Raw genomic sequence first — 18,935 nt, forward strand, 5'->3', positions numbered from 1 at the left:
TAAACTAATATATCTGTGTAGCACAAGGAAACATATATAATGTTTATTTCAAGGGAATGCGACTGTACTGATGTTGTAAAGACGAATGCGCTTCTGGAGCAGCGTTGGATGCACAGATTATCTATTATATTGAACAGATACTCTTAACGTCTTAAAAAATGGAAAGCAGTATGGAGGAGGCAAGATCAGGTGGGACCATTCTTGCCAATGAGTGGGCAGATACACGTGTGAACAGGCACAACCGTTTCCACTAATCAACATTGTCTATATCATAAAAATTCATTAAAACAAACATTTGCTTTTTTATCTTAATTTAAGGTTAGGCATCAAATTAGCAGTGCGGTTAAAAACTCCTCGCTTGGTGAGCAAAAATATATATATAACGTCCCCTGCTGGAGAACACAGATGTTGTGCCGTTATCCCTCTCGCTTCTCCTCTTCCTCTCTGGATGCCGTCAGTTGTGCTTATACACACACACTACATTACCCAGCATGCAACGGAGAAAAGCGCCTTTCTGAGAACTGCCTGTATGAATTTATTTGTTGTTGTTAAAAATGGCCCATAATACGCTAGAATGTGTCCCAAATATATTTTAGCACCATTAAATACAATAATATTCCAACTATTTGAGAGAAAACTATGTCCATTCTTAAGGCAAGGTCCTCACATTGCGATTGCCATCTCGAACCGTGAGCTGTCCAACGGAACAGATGTGAAGTTGATGAGCGTTAGCTAGCACTCGTCTTTTTACGGTTTCAAAATCTATAGTTATTTCTCGCCTGTACCGTGCGTGGTGAAGGCAGCGGGAGACCATGGACGTGGTCCTGGGGTTATTGTGCCTGTTCTCGGTGCTGGTGTCTGAGATGTTCATGGTGGCCGCGTTCTCCCAGAGCCTGGACAGCGACTTCACATTTACACTCCCCGCCGGACGGAAGGAGTGCTTCTTCCAGACCATGAAGAAGGACGCATCGCTGGAGATAGAATATCAGGTGCGAGGGGTTATTATCGGTTGAAAGTGTGAACCAAAAACGTGTACATGAGTAGATACATTTGCTAGAACTCATGGTGAGGGCAGCTTTGTGGACAGTCTACTAATAAAATCAAATTGTATTCGTCACATGCTTCGTAAATGCTTACTTACGGGCCCTTCCCACAATGCAGAGAAAAATAAAATAAATAATATAAGTAAAACACGTAATAATAAATACACAATGAGTAACGATAACTTTGCTATATACACGGGGTACCAGTACCGAGTCCATGTGCAGGGTTACGAGGTAAATATGTAGATATAACTAGGAATAAAACGGACAGATAAAACAGTAGCAGCAGCGTATGTGATGAGTCAAAGTTATCGAAAAAATGGTCAGTGCAGATAGTCCAGGTAGCTATTTGGTTAACTATTTCACTAACAATTTAGCAGTCTTATGGCTTGGGGTAGAAGCTGTTCAGGGTCCTGTTGGTTCCAGACTTGGTGCATCGGTACCGCTTGCGGTGTGGTAGTAGAGAGAACAATTTGACTTGGGTGGCAAGAGTCTTTGACAATTTTAAGGTCCTTCCTCTGACACCGCCTGGTATAGAGGTCCTAGTTGGCAGGGAGCTAGGCCCCAGTGATGTACTGGGCCATATGCACTACCCCCTGTAGCACCTTGGGGTCGGATGACAAGCAGTTGCCATACCAAGCGGTGATGCAACCAGTTAAGATGCTCTCAATGGTGCAGCTGTATAACTTTTTGAGGATCTGGGGACCCATGCCAAATCTTTTCAGTCTCCTGAGGGGGAAAAGGCATTGTCGTGCCCTCTTCACAACTTTCTTGATGTGTTTGGACCATGATAGTTTGTTGGTGATGTGGACACCAAGGAACTTGAAACTCTTGACCCGCTCCACTACAGCCCAGTCGATGTGAATGGGGGCATGTTCGGCCCTCCTTTTCCTGTAGTCCATGACCATCTCCTTTGTCTCGCTCACGTTGAGGGAGAGGTTGTTGTCCTGGCACCACACTGCCAGGTCTCTGACCTCCTCCCTATAGGCTGTCTCATCGTTGTCGGTGATCAGGCCTACCACTGTTGTGTCGTCAGCAAACTTCATAATGGTGTTAGAGTCGTGCTTGGCCACGCAGTCGTGGGTGAACAGGGAGTACAGGAGGGGATTAAGCACGCACCACTGAGGGGTCCAGTGTTGAGGATCAGCGTGGCAGATGTGTTGTGGCCAACCCTTACCACCTGGCGGCGGCCTGTCAGGAAGTCCAGGATCCAGTTGCAGAGAGAGGTGTTTAGTCCCAGGGTCCTTAGCTTAGTGATGAGCTTTGTGGGCACTATGGTGTTGAACGCTGCGCTGTAGTCAATGAACAGCATTCTCACGTAGGTGTTCCTTTTGTCCAGGTGGAAAAGGTCAGTGTGGAGTGCAGTATGACATCTCTCAACATAAAACTTTGGTAAAACCTCTTATTTTCTTTGAAATAGGCCTATCTTAATTAACATTTTTGACATTGAGGGATTGTCATACCATCACTGTAGCCTACTTCTAAGTTCCCTATTGTTGTGTCTACCACCATAGACAAGCTATCTCTGTGGCATGCTGTAACACACCACTCTGCCCTTGGAGTGAAAACAAAACTTTGATAATGTCCTTAGTTTGTGGAGATTCTAAGTTCTTCATGGTCTCTGTTGAATGTCTGTGTTTTTAAATACTCTAATAACTAGACATTTGTAATTCAGTTTGGAAACCCTGACATTCTTTGCTCCTAAATAACAGAGCAGACCGAGATGTGGAAATGCTGAAGGGCATTACTATAGTAGCAGAGTGATGCTGAGACTCAGATTTGTCACTTTAAAATGTATTCCAAACAAAACCAATGATTGCAAAGTTAAACAAACTATACATCTCTATGCACAATGACTACTTTTAACAATTTCCACAGAACATTTTACAAAAATACTTTTACTTGAAGAACAGTGCAGATGCAAAGTTTGGTAACAGAATGACCGTTTGTGCCGTCATTCTGTTACCAAAATTTGCATCTGCACTATTCTTCAAGTAAATGTGTTTTTGTAAAATGTACATTGGAAATTATTAAAACAAGTCCTTGTGCATAGAGTTCTATGTTTGCAATCATTGTTTTTTGTTTGATATTTTCAAAGTGAAAAACCAGTCTGTTACTGTGGAATTGCCCTGAACTAATGATGCAACTATAGAGAAACAGACACCAGGAAGGAACTGGTTTGTTCATATTGTGAAGCTCTCTGCTTGTTCTAAAACTTGTTCAACAGCAGCTCTCCTCAACATGTCTCTCTTTTCACTCGTCTCTCCTCTCACCCATCTTACCTGTCTCATCTGTGTGTTCTCAGGTGTTGGACGGAGCAGGTCTGGACGTTGACTTCAGCCTGTCCTCTCCTACTGGACACGTTCTGTACAGCGACCATCACAAGTCAGACGGAGTACACACGTAAGACACAAACATACACACCACCACGCAAGTGTGGAATACACACTCACATGGGGGAGGACACACACTCTCGATCTCTCTCTTTCACACTCTCCCGGTATGTGTTTCCTTTAGTGTAGAGACGGAGGATGGAGACTACATGTTTTGTTTTGACAACTCGTTCTCGGCGGTGTCGGAAAAGATCATCTTCTTCGAGCTGATCATGGACAACATGGAAAAGGAAGGGGAGGAGCCAGAGGACTGGAAGGAGTACATCCACGGGACTGACATGTTGGACATGAAGCTTGAGGACATCATGGTGAGGGGGCGCTCTTATACTACACCAAGGCACTTGTAGCCTACCACAGCACTTGTACCCTATATAGGCTATATACCCTATGGGTCTTGGTCAAAAGTAGGTCACTATATAGGGGATTGACGCCATTTCAGACACTCCCCTAGAGGACATGGTTAGGAAGCATGCATTGCTTTTATATGCAACAGGACACGTGTAAGACATCAGGGTGGGGGGAGGGTGCAGTTTTACACCACATCTGTAGCACATCATGCAAGGGGGTGCGATTTCATACACAACATTTCACAATTCACACGTTCTTAGAAGATCTTTGAATGTGATTCTGGATACTGGATAGTCAAAAAAGAATCCCTGTGGATAATCATTGAAGAAAATAATCCCTGTGTAAATTCGATTAGTAATGGTAGATTGGTGTATTGTAGGGCTGGGATGTTAGTATCGTGGCAAGGAAACAAAGCGCTAATGTTGGAAACAAACATCATTATGTTGTCATCCAGAGTCACATTTATTTATTTTCCAAGCTATAGCACACAATATTTTACATACAGCAGATTTTTAAAGGACCAAAGAGTTTAGTCTCCTTCAGTTTTTCATTTTTGCCATGGAAAAAATATTGCAATACTGGTATCGTCCCTGCCCTAGTGTATTGGCTGTGACCAAGCAGGCAGAAGCTGTCTCTTGTCTGAGGCCTGTTGTCTGTTGACATTGGTGTTTTGTCTGTCTCTGAAGTAGAGATTGCTGGCGTTACAACACGTCAGCTCACAGAGCACACAACCACACAGGTGGTGTCACTTTGACCCAGCTCATACACACACACTGCCAATACAACGGCACAAGGTCAGAGAGACTGAGCACCACAGCCATCAATGTTACAACAATAACCACACACGCACCTGAGAGCAGAATTATTTGATCTTTATACCAGACCCCCACCCCATGTATCAGGACACAGGCGTCAGTTAGTCAGGGACAGGAAGTGTAAAGTACAGCTGTGGAGGAAGTCGTGTTCGTCCTTTGAGGCTTTGTTAACATCCACCCACCCCTTCTTCCCCCCTGTCCTGTTACCTTGTCTCCTGGGAACTCTCGTGTCAAAGTTAACATACATAATCGCTATGCTCCTGAAGTCTGGTCTACTCTGTATTGTTGGATTCTAGTTCCAGGATGCTTCTATGTCTATAACTGTATCAGGATAACCCAAACCACTACCAACCTCTTTGTCCCTCTGCTCTCCAGGACACCATCAATAGTGTTAAAGCCCGGCTGGGGAAGAGCCTTCAGATCCAGACAGTGCTCAAAGCGTTCGAGGCCCGCGACCGCAACCTCCAGGAGTCCAACTACAACCGGGTCAACATGTGGTCCATGACCAACCTTCTGGTGATGGTGCTGGTGACGGGGGTGCAGGTCTACCTCATCCGCTCGCTGTTCGACGACAAGAGACACACACGCACGTAACACCCCCGCTCACTGGGAGGGGTCAGGGAGAGACGGGCAGCTCTGTCTGGATCAGCCAGCCAATAGGGAGTGGGGACTGGTGGTGAAGATGAGACTAACTCATAGGTTTTTATGTACAACACGCACTCACATACATCACACATCCTTACAGACACAAATGACCTACCCGTCCAGTCTCTTCCTCTGCTCTGTCTAGCTGCTGAGGGACTGTGTTGGTATCTGCTCTGTCTATCTAATAATCAGTGGAGGGTGAGACACCAGCCAGACCTTCAGAGTCATTGGTTTTTAAAAGCGAGCGTAAACGAATAAGTGTTTACCATTAATATGGTAATGTGACCTCTCAACTATGTCTTCCAGACACTGAGGTGTGACTGTCCTGTCCTGTCTGTCACGTCTTTCCATGTCTTCCAGTATATGACCTGTAAGTCATGTTGCCAAACCCTTTACTATATAGTAGGTTATTGATATACCTTAGATATTCTGATTTAGCTGTCTGTGCCATACTGCCAGAACTGTTGCCTTCCAAACCGTGGCTGGAGTGGACAGCAACACTGAGGGGGCAGAACGCACATGCGCACGCGCACACACCCTGTCACTCGCTTTCAGAAACACTTGCACTCATTCACACACAATCTCTTACCCACACACACTCACACATTTCTTCATAGAAACATCTGCTGCCTGCCATCCCTCCTCTCTCTGGCTGGCCTTTCGGCTGCTTGGCGGGTGGAGTAGGGGAAAGGGAATAGTTCCATCTGTAACCCTCTAAATCACTGCTGTACTCTATTACTCCCTCCTCCTGTCCTCCTATAACTCATGTCTGCTCTGCCCCTCTCTTTTTCTCTAGTGACAGCATTATATTTCTATCTAACACACACCTGCGTCACCACAGCAACCACACCCTGCACCTGGGGGGTAATTGGGGCAGGGAAGGTTGCAGGAGAAGGGTTGCTTTGCACTGAATGAGGTGGGAGTGGTTGGGAGATCCACTAATTGACTGTTAGTTGACTTTATTTTGAAATTTGTGGCTCTGTCATATATATGCACTTGGACAAACTTACACACTTGTGGTTGATGCACTGAGATATGTGCCAAGATTTTGGAGCAGCCAAACAAGTTGTCTGATTTCTCTCTAAATGCTCCCTATGTTACAGAAGAGTGTTCCTATAAATACTCACTGTGCTGCTGTGTTGTGAGACCACACCGCCATCTTGTGGCTGGACAGTGAACTGCTCACGCAAAAAAATGACTAGCTCACCTCTAGGACTGGCTTTCAACCTATCCCTGCTTTGAAATATGAAATGTTACAGTATCCACCGTCTCTTTCTCTTCTTTTACAATGAGAATAGCTTACCATAAAGTAACAGTGTGATGTTTTAGGGGTTTGCACTGTGCTATTATGAGCCTCTGTTACAGCTACTCAAACCATTGGGTGAGTTTGTTTTGCATAGCACGGTGCCCCGGGTTGGCAGAGTTTGCACATTTTAGACTATTTAATTGGTCCTTAAGTAAAATCTCCACCTACACCGGGCCATGCCAAACAAACTTGCCCATTTGTAATGGGTTGTATTGTCTCGGTCTCTCTGCCCACCATTTTGTGTCATAGTATTTTAGCTGATGCATAAACAAGCATCACAATGGGTGATTAATCAGTCAAATTTAAGAATGTTTTTAATCCACAGGATTTTGATGTTCTGTTCCAACCTTTTTTGTTCCCTTTTGAACAAGACAATATGGTCTCTTTTGAAGAACACAGGCAACTCTTTGACCCTACAGACAAGTTGTTTAGGATAAGGTGTCTATTTTGCTAACCTGATGATGGAACGAGGAGAGGAGAGAATATTCTGGGATATTTATCAGACTGATGTTCTGTTGATGTAAATGAGTGTAAATTAAACAATCCTACTTTTCTGAACATGTCACGTTTCCTTTGACTTCAAATAGGTGGTAGGTTGATGAGAAAAATACACTTTAGACAACTGAGATACAGCACTTGTTATACAATCTTTCATTTATAAGTGGTAATGAAGGAGAAGAGATGAAGAAAGCAAAACATTTAAGAGTATTGACAACACTCCTTGCAAATAATGTGCACCACCCCCTCATGCATTACCCAATGTGGAAAGGTGACTCACACCCCCACCACTTGGTGTCGCTTGTCAAAGAATCATGTCGGTATTGTGAATGAGTAGGCTGTTGCCCCCTTATTTGAAATTTGGCTAGCCAACATGGCTGACGAGCTGGATGTTGTTGATATCGAAGGAGACGAATATGATCCTAATTTAGGGTAAGAGCGTTATAATGTGTTTCATTGATGTGTTAAAAGTCATGAATATACAGTTTAGATGATATTTGGGCGAGTCAAAGAACCAGAGCCATTAAATAACCCGTTGGAAACTCAATAGCCATGGCTAACACGGTAGACTAGTTAGCTAAATTACCTAGCTAGTTGACGTCGACAACAGGGTCGTTCAGCTTGATCAGTAGATTATTCGAGCTATACTGAACAAAAAAAAAAAAACGCTACAGTGTAGGTCCCATATTTCATGAGCTAAATTAAAATCTCAAATTTTCCATACACACAAAAAGCTTATTTCTCATTTTGTGCACAATTGTGTTCACCATGTTAGTGAGCATTTCTCCTTAACCTATCCACATGACAGGTGTGGCATATCAAGAAGCTGATTAAATAGCATGGTCATTACACAGGTGCACCTTGTGCTGGGGATAAGAAAAGGCAACTAAAATGTGCACTTTTGTCACATAAACAAGGCCACAGATGTCTCAAGTTGAGGGAGCGCAATTAGCATGCTGACTGCAGGAATGTACAGCAGAGCTGTTGCCAGAGAATTGAATATTACATTTTCTACCATAAACCGCCTCCCAACGCTGTTTTAGAGAATTTGGCAGTACATCAAACCGACCTCACGCCAGCCCAGGACCTCCATATCCGTCTTCTTCACCTGCAGGATCGTCTGAGACCAGCCAGTGAAATATCTGGCTCATTGTTCTATCTGTGGTAATATTGTAGAGTTTCCCTCATGCCCCTTTTCATGGCGGAGCTAGCTTGATACCGACCGAAACATTAAGCTAGCCAAGACCAACAACACAAACAAACGGACTATACAGCCACATTTACATTTTAGTCATTTAGCAGACGCTCTTATCCAGAGCGACTTACAGTTAGTGAATGCATACATTTTTTTTTTTTTTTTTTCATACTGGCCCCCCGTGGGAATCGAACCCACAACCCTGGCGTTGCAAACGCCATGCTCTACCAACTGAGCTACATCCCTGCCGGCCATTCCCTCCCCTACCCTGGACCAATTGTGCGCCGCCCCATGGGTCTCCCGGTCGCGGCCGGCTACGAACCAGGATCTCTAGTGGCACAGCTAGCACTGCCTTAGACCACTGCGCCACTTGGGAGGTTATTACAAGTAGTAGTGGAGTTACAAACAAACTATACTTAACAAATTAAAGGGGAACTGCACCTGCTGATTTGGCCTCGTTTTTGGGCTTGCTCCTCAAGAAATGCTGGCGGCCTTGACAGAAACCAAACGTGAGTTGGCTTGGGGGTGTGGTTTGATGTGGGTGTTTCTTGGGTGTGTCCTTGCCCGCAGCTGTTTCCTTCACCCACGCGCCTACAGGGTGGGTCAACTCCCACCGCGCGTTGTAGGCCTGGATTATCCTGCAGTATGAGCCTCTTTTCCAGTGAGGTGGCCTCCCTGTCTTCCTACCCTAAACTGAGTTAGCAGTGGAGCCCTCACTTTATCAACCCGGGTCACCCCTCTTGGTCTATCCCTGCTTGCCACAAAGGTTAGCGCACTTCTTCCTACTGTTAACAGTTCACGGGTAGTTTGTGACAAGGTATACTACGCGTCAGCGGGGGCTATTTTTGTGTACAACACCAACGAGCAATTCAACATTTATTTATAATCCGCTCTGCACTATTTTAGTGAGCCCCGGCTCTTACTGCGTGTTATCTCGCCGTTCACGCAGGATACTTTCATCCACGGGGTTATACCATTTGTATAAACACGGCATAATCTCAGACACTCCTGCCAGCGGCTGGTCCTCCCTTTCTAGTTGAGGCGTAGTCACACTCGCTAAATCCTGGGTATAGGGTTTCAGCTAAAAGTTATTTCTTGAAATTACTACTTAGCTGAAAGCAGGGGTTTGGATACTCAGTACTCCTTTTGTTTGCTTTTTACACAGTTACCCTCAAGCTCCTCTGTGGTTTCCTGCTTGAGCCCACAATATGGTCTGGCCGTGGGCCACCTAAGGTGTACCCCCGGAGCCTATAGTTGTTATAATGCAACTTTTCTTCTTTAGTACTTTATTCAACAAATAATTTAACTAGTTAATGAAAACCAGTAACACTTCTCTTTTGGTTTCACAACTGATGGATTTTATTGTTTTTTTTATAAAGCAATTACAATGCAGTAGCTTCTAACAGTAGTAATTAAATTCTGTTTTTACCTTACCCACAAAAGTCTTCTAACTTCTAATACATCAATCAGCTCCTGATCTGTCTTCCCCAGAATCTCCGCTCCTGATCTGTCTTCCCCAGAATCTCCGCTCCTGATCTGTCTTCCCCAGAATCTCCGCTCCTGATCTGTCTTCCCCAGAATCTCCGCTCCTGATCTGTCTTCCCCAGAATCTCCGCTCCTGATCTGTCTTCCCCAGAATCTCCGCTCCTGATCTGTCTTCCCCAGAATCTCAGATTCCTGATCTGTCTTCCCCAGAATCTCAGATTCCTGATCTGTCTTCCCCAGAATCTCAGATTCCTGATCTGTCTTCCCGAGAATCTCAGATTCCTGATCTGTCTTCCCCATAATCTCCGCTCCTTCAAATGTCTTTTACATTGGTTTTTATACCCCTTTTTTGCCCAAGTCCATGCCTCCTTTGACTACAGCCACACAACACATCCTCCCCCCTACATGTGACGTTTAAGAAAAGTTACGTAATACATTGTCTCCTTTACACGTGATGTCTACACAGTCAGGTAACACATTGGTTCCTTCGTCGTAGGTGACAACAATCCGTAGTGTCATCTGCTTCATGGCCCACGTGCCATCAGGCAACTCTACCAACTCCATCCCAGGGCCGAGGTTTGACTGGGGTCTCTCTGCCCTCCGGCTGAGGATCATCTGCATACAGTCTACCAGCACCCGTCATTTCCTCTGCCTTTGACTGGGTCTTGCTGCTCTCTAGCAGCTTGTGGTTGAGGCCTCTTCCTGTCTTTCCGCTTCTTCTTGTTCTTTCTTGTCTCAGTGTTACCCGAGTTCTGTCTGAGGACTGGAGGAGTTATCAGGTCATATTGACTAGGCTCATTCACGACATGTGCCATTGCCCGGTTCAACCCGGGCCAGCGTAATAGAACTCCCTCAATGAAGGGAAGCAGAAGGGCGATTTGCACGTGGAGCTTGGCAAAGGGGGGAATGATTTGTTGACATAATTGTAATCCAAAACCAACCTTCATTTACTCGTTGTGACGCACTGAGGTTCCAAACTCCATTTTAGACGAGACTGACTATGACCAAAATTATCTTATTTAACTTTGTAGTCAATTTTGACACAAGAATAAATGTTTGACTCATATCGATGCCACAGATCGTTTTCTAAGGGATTAGTTGGTTTTTAGAGGCAGTCGCTCTTTAAATGTCTTACCTGTGATGAAATGTGTAGCCTACTTGGACACCGGGTCCCCACAATTTCCCAATCTAACCACAGTGCTCATCTCACAGTCTCAATTGTACATTAAACAACACAGAGGCTTTTCAGCATGTTTTGTTATTTCAGTATAACAAAAAATGTACGACGAAGTTGTCTCTTACAATGGGGGTCAATGGGAAAGAATGTTTGTTTCGTGGTCGAGGGGAATTCCTTCTTATGACATGAATATCGACTCGTAGTCCATGTGAAAGCCGACATTCTTGACACCCCACTCCACTGTCTATGCTGCAGCAGATATTTGTTATAGACCAGGGATGTGATTTTTTTTCTGATTAATCAGGAATTCCTGCTTTTCTGACATTTATCCTCCATTCATATATAATAGAAACTAACCTATCCCCTAGCCAAAATAGAGATTTTCCTGCTTTTCTATGTTCTCCTTGTTATTACGTGATAGTAATGCATAGCTAATAACTATCATTCCTATTTCAGGGACTTCGGTGACAGAGCAGCGTTACTCCAGAACCAGTACATGCTGTCAGCATGGAAGACCAATATTGGGGTCCTAGTAAGAAGTGTTACTACCTAAGGAATATGATACAATGGAAGTTAAGTGGGTACTCTGTGTATTGTGTGTGTTGACTCTCTCTCTATCCTCTATAGCCGTGGGAACTGGACAGCTCCATCAGTGCAGAGAACAGAGAAGTGATAGAGAACATGCTGCTGGAGGAACAGTATCCTTCTCCTGGACCATAGACCATACACACACCTCTGTTCAGATTTTGATGTTTGTTTGTCTGTCTTGATATAAGATGTGTTCTAGACCTTAAGCACTTCTCTAGGTATTATTTGACAGGTAAAGAGATGCCCAAGAGTGTGTGGGCCAACGTGCCACCTAACCCTAAACCCAAATTGAAGAGGTTAGTCATGTTTCCTTATGTGTGAACTCTTCTGGACATATTGTGTTGTACCCTCTGACGTGATACTGTGACTGCCGTGTTGTCCCCAGGTCTCCAGCCAAGTCCTCAGCTTCAGGCTCCTCTACAGCCACTCGCTGGTCTCAGCAGGAGAAGGAGCTGTTTGAGACAGGACTGGTATGACCCTCTTCTCTCTCTCCTCTCCTGTCTCATCGATCTTAAATGACTCCCTACTTTCTATATGCCCTGAACCCCCAGGCTCAGTTTGGCCGTAGATGGACTAAGATCTCCAAGTTGGTAGGCAGCCGGACCGTTCTCCAGGTGAAGAGCTACGCCAGACAGTACTTCAAACACAAGGTAGCACTGTCCTCTAGTCTACACCTCTCCCAGCTCAGCCAACCAGGCTATATTTGAGATATCCTCCTGTCTCTGGCCTCTCTCATCATCCTCTCACCATTTCAGTCTCCCCCTCCTCTCTGCCTGCAGGCTAAATCAGAGGGCAATACTACTGCTGTGGTGCCTTCTACAGCCCCAGTGGTGTTAGGCCAGGTCCCAGAGACAGGGTCAGCAGTGTCCACCTCTGGCCTGTCTGTCCCCAGCCACCTGTCAGCTCTGACCAACGCTGTCCGGATAGAGAGACTGGGTGACGAAGAGGAGGAGGTGGACATCACTGATGACCTCAGCGATGAGGGCGGGAGTGGAGGAGGGGATGGAGGGATGGGAGAAGAAAACGGACGAGAAAACAGATGGATTGAGGGGAATGGAGAGGACCTCCAGGCAGGAGTTAATACTGAGACATGTGAGCCTGGAGCCCCAGAGGAGCTGGACAACCAGGGAGAGACCCACCAGGACCAACCCAACCAGACACACCCCAGGCTGGGAGAGACTGATCAGGAGCAGCCTAACTGTAGCCCTCCATCCTCCCTCACAGCTCCTTCCCCCTGCCTAACAGAGCAGGCTCCCAGCGGACAGTGTGAGGGGGGCACTGCTGAGCCCCAGAGAGACCCAGTAGAGTCTGGAGAGGAAACAGGGGGGTCTAGGTGGGCAGGGGATGGGGAGGAGTCTGGAGAGGAAGAGGAGGAGCTTAAAGCCCCAGAGCAGGAAGTGGAGCTGGACCCGGCAACCATCACAGAGGAGGAGAAACAAGCTATTCCAGAATTCTTTGAGGGACGACCATCCAAAACCCCAGAGAGATATCTGAGGATCAGGAACTACATCCTGGACCAATGGTACACACACACATACACACACAACCAATCAGAGACATCAAGGTTTCATTTTCAACATGCTTTTTGTGTGTGTTTGTCTCAGGTTGAAGAGTAAGCCCAGGTACTTGAACAAGACGTCAGTGCGTCCTGGCCTGAAGAACTGTGGAGATGTCAACTGTATTGGCAGAATACACACCTACCTGGAGTTGATAGGAGCCATCAACTTCAACTGTGGTAACTAGGACTCACTACCAGTGTGTCGTTGATTGTCTCTTTCTTTTTCTCAGTCTCTATCTCTCTTAGTTGTGCTAATTGTTCTGATTAAATTTTTTTGTCTGATTTGTGTATTCTGTCTCCCCCCTCCTCCAGACCAGGCGGTGTATAACCGTCCCAGGGTGGTGGATCGGTCCAAACCCAGAGACAGCAGAGACACTCTGGAATACCAGCTGGCACAGAGACTACAGAGCATGGTGAGACAACCCATGACCTCTGACCTCTATAACCTCTGACCACCTACTGTCCCTCAGACCCCTCTAGCTGGCCCAGACGGCAACACTTAGCTATGTTAGGTATTTGTCCGGCTTAGGTTTATATGTCATTTATATGTTTTATTAAAGGTCCCTATACCCTTCTATTACAGTACTGTTATACTTATATTACAGTTCTATGTCAGGTTTATGATGGCTCTTCATCAGGTGTATGTGAGGTGTCTGTGACCTGTTATAGGTGTATGGCATGCTGTTAATGGGTTGTTGATTGGTTGTGTGTTGTAGCGAACCAGGAAGCGTCGTGTGAGGGACTTGTGGGGGAACTGGCATGACGCTAAAGACCTGGAGGGACAGACATTCGAGCATCTGAGTGCAGAGGAGCTAGCCCTGAGGAGAGAGGAGATGAGGAGACAGTCTAAATCCTGTAAGGTCTCCAGGCACAGAAGGTGTGGGTGATGTATACTACCAATTTATGCGTGTGTGTGTGGTCACGAAACACTGTGGATCCTTTTAAATGTGTACTGTGCGTGACATGCCTTAAAAGTCTCTCTCTCCATCATCAGGTTGTTGGATCCGTTCCAGTTGATTCCGTGCCGTATGTTTGGAGAGGACAGACAGGAGCCCTTCCAGGTGCTAGTTTGTGCTGAGGCTCTCCTCATCATGGACATGGTAAGTACTGATGGGTTCTGACTTCTAAACTTGAAACTTGAAATATGAAATATCCTTATTCATGTTACTGAGGGAGAGAGGGGAATGCAGAACGTTTACATTCTGTCATAACATGTTATTGTTAGATATTAGGTATCCTATGGAGAGGAGAAGAGCCACAGTCTGGGTTCAATTGTTGGGTTGTAATTTGAAATACTTGCTACACCAGAAGTTAATGGTTATATGTAGGAGGAATGTATATGGTGGGGTCACTGATAAGGGTAGATCGCTGTGGATTAGTGAGGAATGGGGGCCGAGGTCAGGTCACATGAAGGAACAATTTATTACCCACATCACTTAACTTCCTGCCTAGCAACAAAGATGTCATATTTAGAGAAAAGGAGGAGACTCCACCTAAAGTGGGGTATAAATACTTGTGCTGGTGGGAACAGGTCTTTGTCTTATGCAGCTGTGTGACCTAGTGGGTGAATAAACTTGGTTTGAGCTTTACTAGTCGTCCATGAGTTTTACTCTGTTTATTAAGATTCTAACAGTACATACATCTACACATATATTTAATAAAGTACTCTCTTCATAAAGTACTGTGTAATAGAGTACTATCTTATCTAATATAGCATCTATGTTTACACATGAACACACAGAGAGAGATATCAGTGTGGGTTGTTTACCAAGGCTTAGGTCTTAGGGCTCAGTGTCTTTTGTTTGTATTTTTACCCAGCATGCTCATGTGTCGATGGAAGAGGTTATCGGGCTACTGGGAGGAGCTTACAGCGAGGAGGAGGACAAAGTCCTGAAGGTGAGACAACCATCGTGGTGATGATCATAAAGAAAATACTGATAACACTAGTGTAATGATGTCTTGGCATTCTCTCAACCAGCTTCATGAGGTAGTCACCTGGAATGCATTTCAATTAACAGGTGTACCTTCTTAAAAGTTAATTTGTGGAATTTATTTCCTTCTTAATGCGTTTGAGCCCATCAGTTGTTTTGTGACAAGGTAGGGGGGGTATACAGAAGATAGCCCTATTTGGTAAAAGACCAAGTCCATACTATGGCAAGAACAGCTCAAATAAGCAAAGAGAAACAACAGTCCATCATTACTTGAAGGCATGAAGGTCAGTCAATATGGAACATTCCAAGAACTTTGAACGTTTCTTCAAGTGCAGTCGCAAAAACCATCAAGCGCTATGATGAAACTGGCTCTCGTGAGGACCGCGGCAGGAATGGAAGACCCAGAGTTACCTCTGCTGCAGAGGATGAGTCTGCTAAATGGCATATTATATTATTATTATAAGTTCATTAGAGTTACCAGCCTCAGAAATTGCAGCCCAAATAAATGCTTCACAGAGTTCAAGTAACAGCCACATCTCAACATCAACTGTTCAGAGGAGACTGCGTGAATCAGGCCTTTATGGTCGAATTACTGCAAAGAAACCACTACTAAAGGACACCAATAATAAGAAGAGACTTGCTTGGGCCAAGAAACACGAGCAATGGACATTAGACCGGTGGAAATGTGTCCTTTGGTCTGGAGTCCAAATGTGAGATTTTTGGTTCCAACCGCCGTGTCTTTGTGAGACGCGGTGTGGGTGAACGGATGATCTCTGCATGTGTATTTCCCACCATAAAGCATGGAGGAGGAGGTGTTATGGTGTGGGGGTGCTTTGCTGTTGATACTGTCTTTGATTTTTTTGAATTCAAAGCACACTTAACCAGCATGACTACCACAGCATTCTACAGCGATACGCCATCCCATCTGGTTTGGGCTTAGTGGGGCTATCATTTGTTTTTCAACAGGACAATGACCCAACACACCTCCAGGCTGTGTAAGGGCTATTTTACCAAGAAGGAGAGTGATGGAGTGCTGCATCAGATGACCTGGCCTCCACAATCCCCCAACGTCAACCCAATTGAGATGGTTTAGGATGAGTCGGAGTAAAAGGAAAAGCAGCCAACAAGTGCTCAGCATATGTGGGAACTCCTTCAAGACTGTTGGAAAAGCATTCCAAGTGAAGCTGGTTGAGAGAATGCCAAGAGTGTGCAAAGCTGCCATCAAGGCAAAGGGTGGCAGTTTGAAGATTCTCAAATATAAAATATATTTTGATTTGTTTAACACTTTTTTTGTTTACTACATGATTCCATATGTGTTATTTCATAATTTTGATGTCTTCACTATTATTCTACAATGTAAAAAATAGTACAAATAAAGAAAAACCCTTGAATGAGTAGGTGTGTCCAAACTTTTGACTGGTAGTGTAAGTATTCAGACCATTTACTCAGTGTTTTGTTGAAGCACCTTTGGTAGCGATTACAGTTTCGAGTCTTCTTGGGTGTGTCTCTCTGTATCTATGAATGTGTGTGTCTATGTCCTAGATCGTTGCAGCGGAGCCGTGTAACAGTGTGAGTACAGGTCTGCAGTGTGAGATGGACCCGTTGTCTCAGACTCAGGCCTGTGAGATGCTGTCTAGCCTGGGCTTGGCTGTAGTGGGATGGTACCACTCTCACCCCACCTTCCACCCTAACCCCTCTCTACGGGATATACACACACAGGACCAGTTCCAGGTACATATAGGTGTGTGTGTGTGTGTGTGTGTGCGTGTGTGCGCACGCACGTACGTGTGTTCTGACTCTGCCACTCTCTCTCAGAGTTATTTCTCTCGAGGCGGAGCCCCCTTTATTGGGATGATCGTGAGTCCGTTTGACCCTGCTAACCCCTCCCCCCGTTCCCAGACCACCTGCCTGATGGTCAGAGAGGACCAAGGACCTACAGGACCACAGAGTACGACACACACACCTCTTTCACAACCCATTATCAACTTGGTAGGAAAAAAATATAAATATATATTGTATAGTATGAGCATGCATATTCATCCTCTCTCTCCCTCTACCTCTCTCTTTCTCTTTCTCTCCTTACCTTTCTCAGAGCTGCCCTACAGGTTTGACTACCAGTGTTCCCAGCAGCAGCCTGACTGGAGCCAGTTGATGAGGAGGGCAGAGTGGATCATGTACAAATATAAACATGCCCACTGCAGTGTCCAGATGGACAGGCTGTTCCGCAGGGACTCTAATCTCACCTGTCTCGAGAAGGTAGGTTACACTGCCTCCTTGGCTCATATCTCTGTCTCACCTATAGAGATTGAGGACTCTAGTGCCCAAAAGCCTGTTTTAGCATTGGCAGTGCCATTGAGGACTTTCGCCAATTTGTAAGTCGCTCTGGATAAGAGCGTCTGCTAAATGACTTAAATGTAAATGTAAAAGTAGTCAACTGGGTGGAATTTCCTATGGGTTAAGGAAGGATCACATAATTCCATCCGGTTCATCAGGAGGGATCAGCCAATTAATTATACTCGTGAGCAAACATTCCATAACTGCAGGTGGCATTAAATTGCCAACCTTGTCTTTATACCGGTTGTCTTCAAACCACACTCCAGGTGGCAGTATGCACCGTTTCAGTTTGTTTACCAACTCACAGATGCCATAATGGGACAGATGCAAAGAAGAGTCCTCTATAATTCTTTATGGTCTCACCTCTCTGTCTTCTGTCCTTTCTCATCTCGCGCTCTCATACCTGCCTCACTTCTATCTCTCAACCCCTGTCTCAACCTTGAATCCCATAACTTTCCAATCCCTGTCTCACCCACTGTCTCCTTCCCGTCTCACCCTCCGTCTCTCTCTGTAGATGATGGCATCTTTAGGGAGGTATCTGGAGCCCCTGCCAGAGGGAGATCCCTTCCTTTCCCAGATCCATGCTCTCTTCCAGTCTCACTTAGTTTCGAGCAACCCAGAGACCAGGATGAGGGCGGAACCTTTAGCTCCTCAGAGACAATCAACACCCATGCCTTCACCTTCACTCAGCCAATCAACATCAACGGAACAGAAGACACAGGAACACAGGAAGATGGGAGAATGAATCTGTCTCTCCAACTGATCATTTAGAAACGCCTAATATAGAAACTATTAACTCACACACAGCTAACCAAGAGCGCTTACATCCAATACAGTTTGGTTCTGTGTTGTTGACTGGTCATGATAATCTATTCTGAATCTAATAGGTTTCTTTATGTATCCAGTTCTTCGTTTTTTAGCCAGTTCTTTAGGTTCATTAGTAGGCATACTTGATTTAGTTCGACTGTAGCTCTCGAGAACCCAAAGGGGCCCAAGGTGGCTTACAGCCGGTCCCCATCTTCGGTTCTCAGCAGATGGTATGGAGGACAGCTGGCTCCATGTGAACTACATTCCCAACTATCTGTTTTAACGTTTAGACACGTTAATAATCCTTGCAATACGGTTTTGGAAACATTTGGAACTCAACTTTCAGTAACAGCAAGAGAGAATCTTTCAAATACAAAAGATAAGCTTACTGTACGCAGTTTCACCCGACTGTAACACAGCCTCCAAATTATGTCTCGTTCATATGAAAGTTAAGTTCCTAATATTTACTAAACGATATTGCGTGTATGGCGTATTTACGTTTAGGCATAATTTTGGCAGCGTCGGTGCATTTGCCTCACAAGGCTAAAGGGGACATCCAATGGCTCAATGTAATGCAATGGAATTGGAGTCATGAATAAATGTTATTTTTCATACCATATGTATAGTAGGTTATACGAATCCACCTTTTTAAAAAAGGAACGAAAGTCAAACATTTCGATGTTTGGGTTTGCACTTTTGATGTTCAAATGTTTTATGGTTTAGTTACCCATCAGTAATACTTAAAGAAAAACAGAACATAGTACTCTGTACCTGTATCACTGTCGATAATAAAATGTGCATAATGTAGTTCA

General features: G+C 44.9%; 2 protein-coding genes across 3 annotated transcripts; both read left to right on the forward strand.

Moving 5' to 3' along the window:
* The first annotated feature begins 495 nt into the window (after positions 1 to 495).
* Positions 496 to 7,108, forward strand: LOC311148810 (transmembrane emp24 domain-containing protein 5-like). Its single transcript, XM_084185794.1, has 4 exons — positions 496 to 989; positions 3,349 to 3,446; positions 3,561 to 3,744; positions 4,975 to 7,108. The coding sequence occupies exons 1-4, from the start codon at positions 813 to 815 to the stop codon at positions 5,191 to 5,193; spliced, it is 678 nt and encodes a 225-aa protein (XP_084041920.1). The 5' UTR covers positions 496 to 812; the 3' UTR covers positions 5,194 to 7,108.
* A 295-nt stretch (positions 7,109 to 7,403) lies between these two features.
* Positions 7,404 to 18,930, forward strand: LOC311148597 (histone H2A deubiquitinase MYSM1-like). Of its 2 annotated transcripts, XM_084185579.1 has the most exons (17): positions 7,404 to 7,480; positions 11,362 to 11,437; positions 11,533 to 11,603; positions 11,712 to 11,789; positions 11,879 to 11,963; positions 12,045 to 12,143; positions 12,273 to 12,299; positions 12,795 to 13,015; positions 13,098 to 13,228; positions 13,364 to 13,464; positions 13,768 to 13,928; positions 14,046 to 14,151; positions 14,870 to 14,947; positions 16,525 to 16,713; positions 16,798 to 16,930; positions 17,075 to 17,238; positions 17,831 to 18,930. In XM_084185579.1, exons 1-17 carry the CDS (start codon positions 7,422 to 7,424, stop codon positions 18,059 to 18,061), a joined length of 2,010 nt encoding a protein of 669 aa, XP_084041705.1. In that variant the 5' UTR covers positions 7,404 to 7,421; the 3' UTR covers positions 18,062 to 18,930. The 2 variants fall into 2 exon arrangements, with proteins under 2 accessions (XP_084041705.1, XP_084041704.1); XM_084185578.1 differs by having other exon boundaries at positions 12,273 to 13,015.
* The last annotated feature ends 5 nt before the right edge of the window (positions 18,931 to 18,935 follow it).

This window comes from Coregonus lavaretus (genome assembly GCF_964263955.1).
Source record: "Coregonus lavaretus genome assembly, chromosome: 21".
NCBI lineage: Eukaryota > Metazoa > Chordata > Actinopteri > Salmoniformes > Salmonidae > Coregonus > Coregonus lavaretus.

Excerpts from the sequence above, each read along its gene's own strand:
- LOC311148597 (XM_084185578.1), top strand. The coding sequence starts at position 7,422 with ATGGCTGACGAGCTGGATGTTGTTGATATCGAAGGAGACGAATATGAT. Across the intron at positions 12,144-12,272 it reads GACAGTACTTCAAACACAAG|GCTAAATCAGAGGGCAATAC; the intron begins GTAGCACTGTCC and ends CTCTGCCTGCAG. Across the intron at positions 14,948-16,524 it reads AGGAGGACAAAGTCCTGAAG|ATCGTTGCAGCGGAGCCGTG; the intron begins GTGAGACAACCA and ends TCTATGTCCTAG.
- LOC311148810 (XM_084185794.1), top strand. The coding sequence starts at position 813 with ATGGACGTGGTCCTGGGGTTATTGTGCCTGTTCTCGGTGCTGGTGTCT. Across the intron at positions 990-3,348 it reads CGCTGGAGATAGAATATCAG|GTGTTGGACGGAGCAGGTCT; the intron begins GTGCGAGGGGTT and ends GTGTGTTCTCAG. Across the intron at positions 3,447-3,560 it reads AAGTCAGACGGAGTACACAC|TGTAGAGACGGAGGATGGAG; the intron begins GTAAGACACAAA and ends TGTTTCCTTTAG.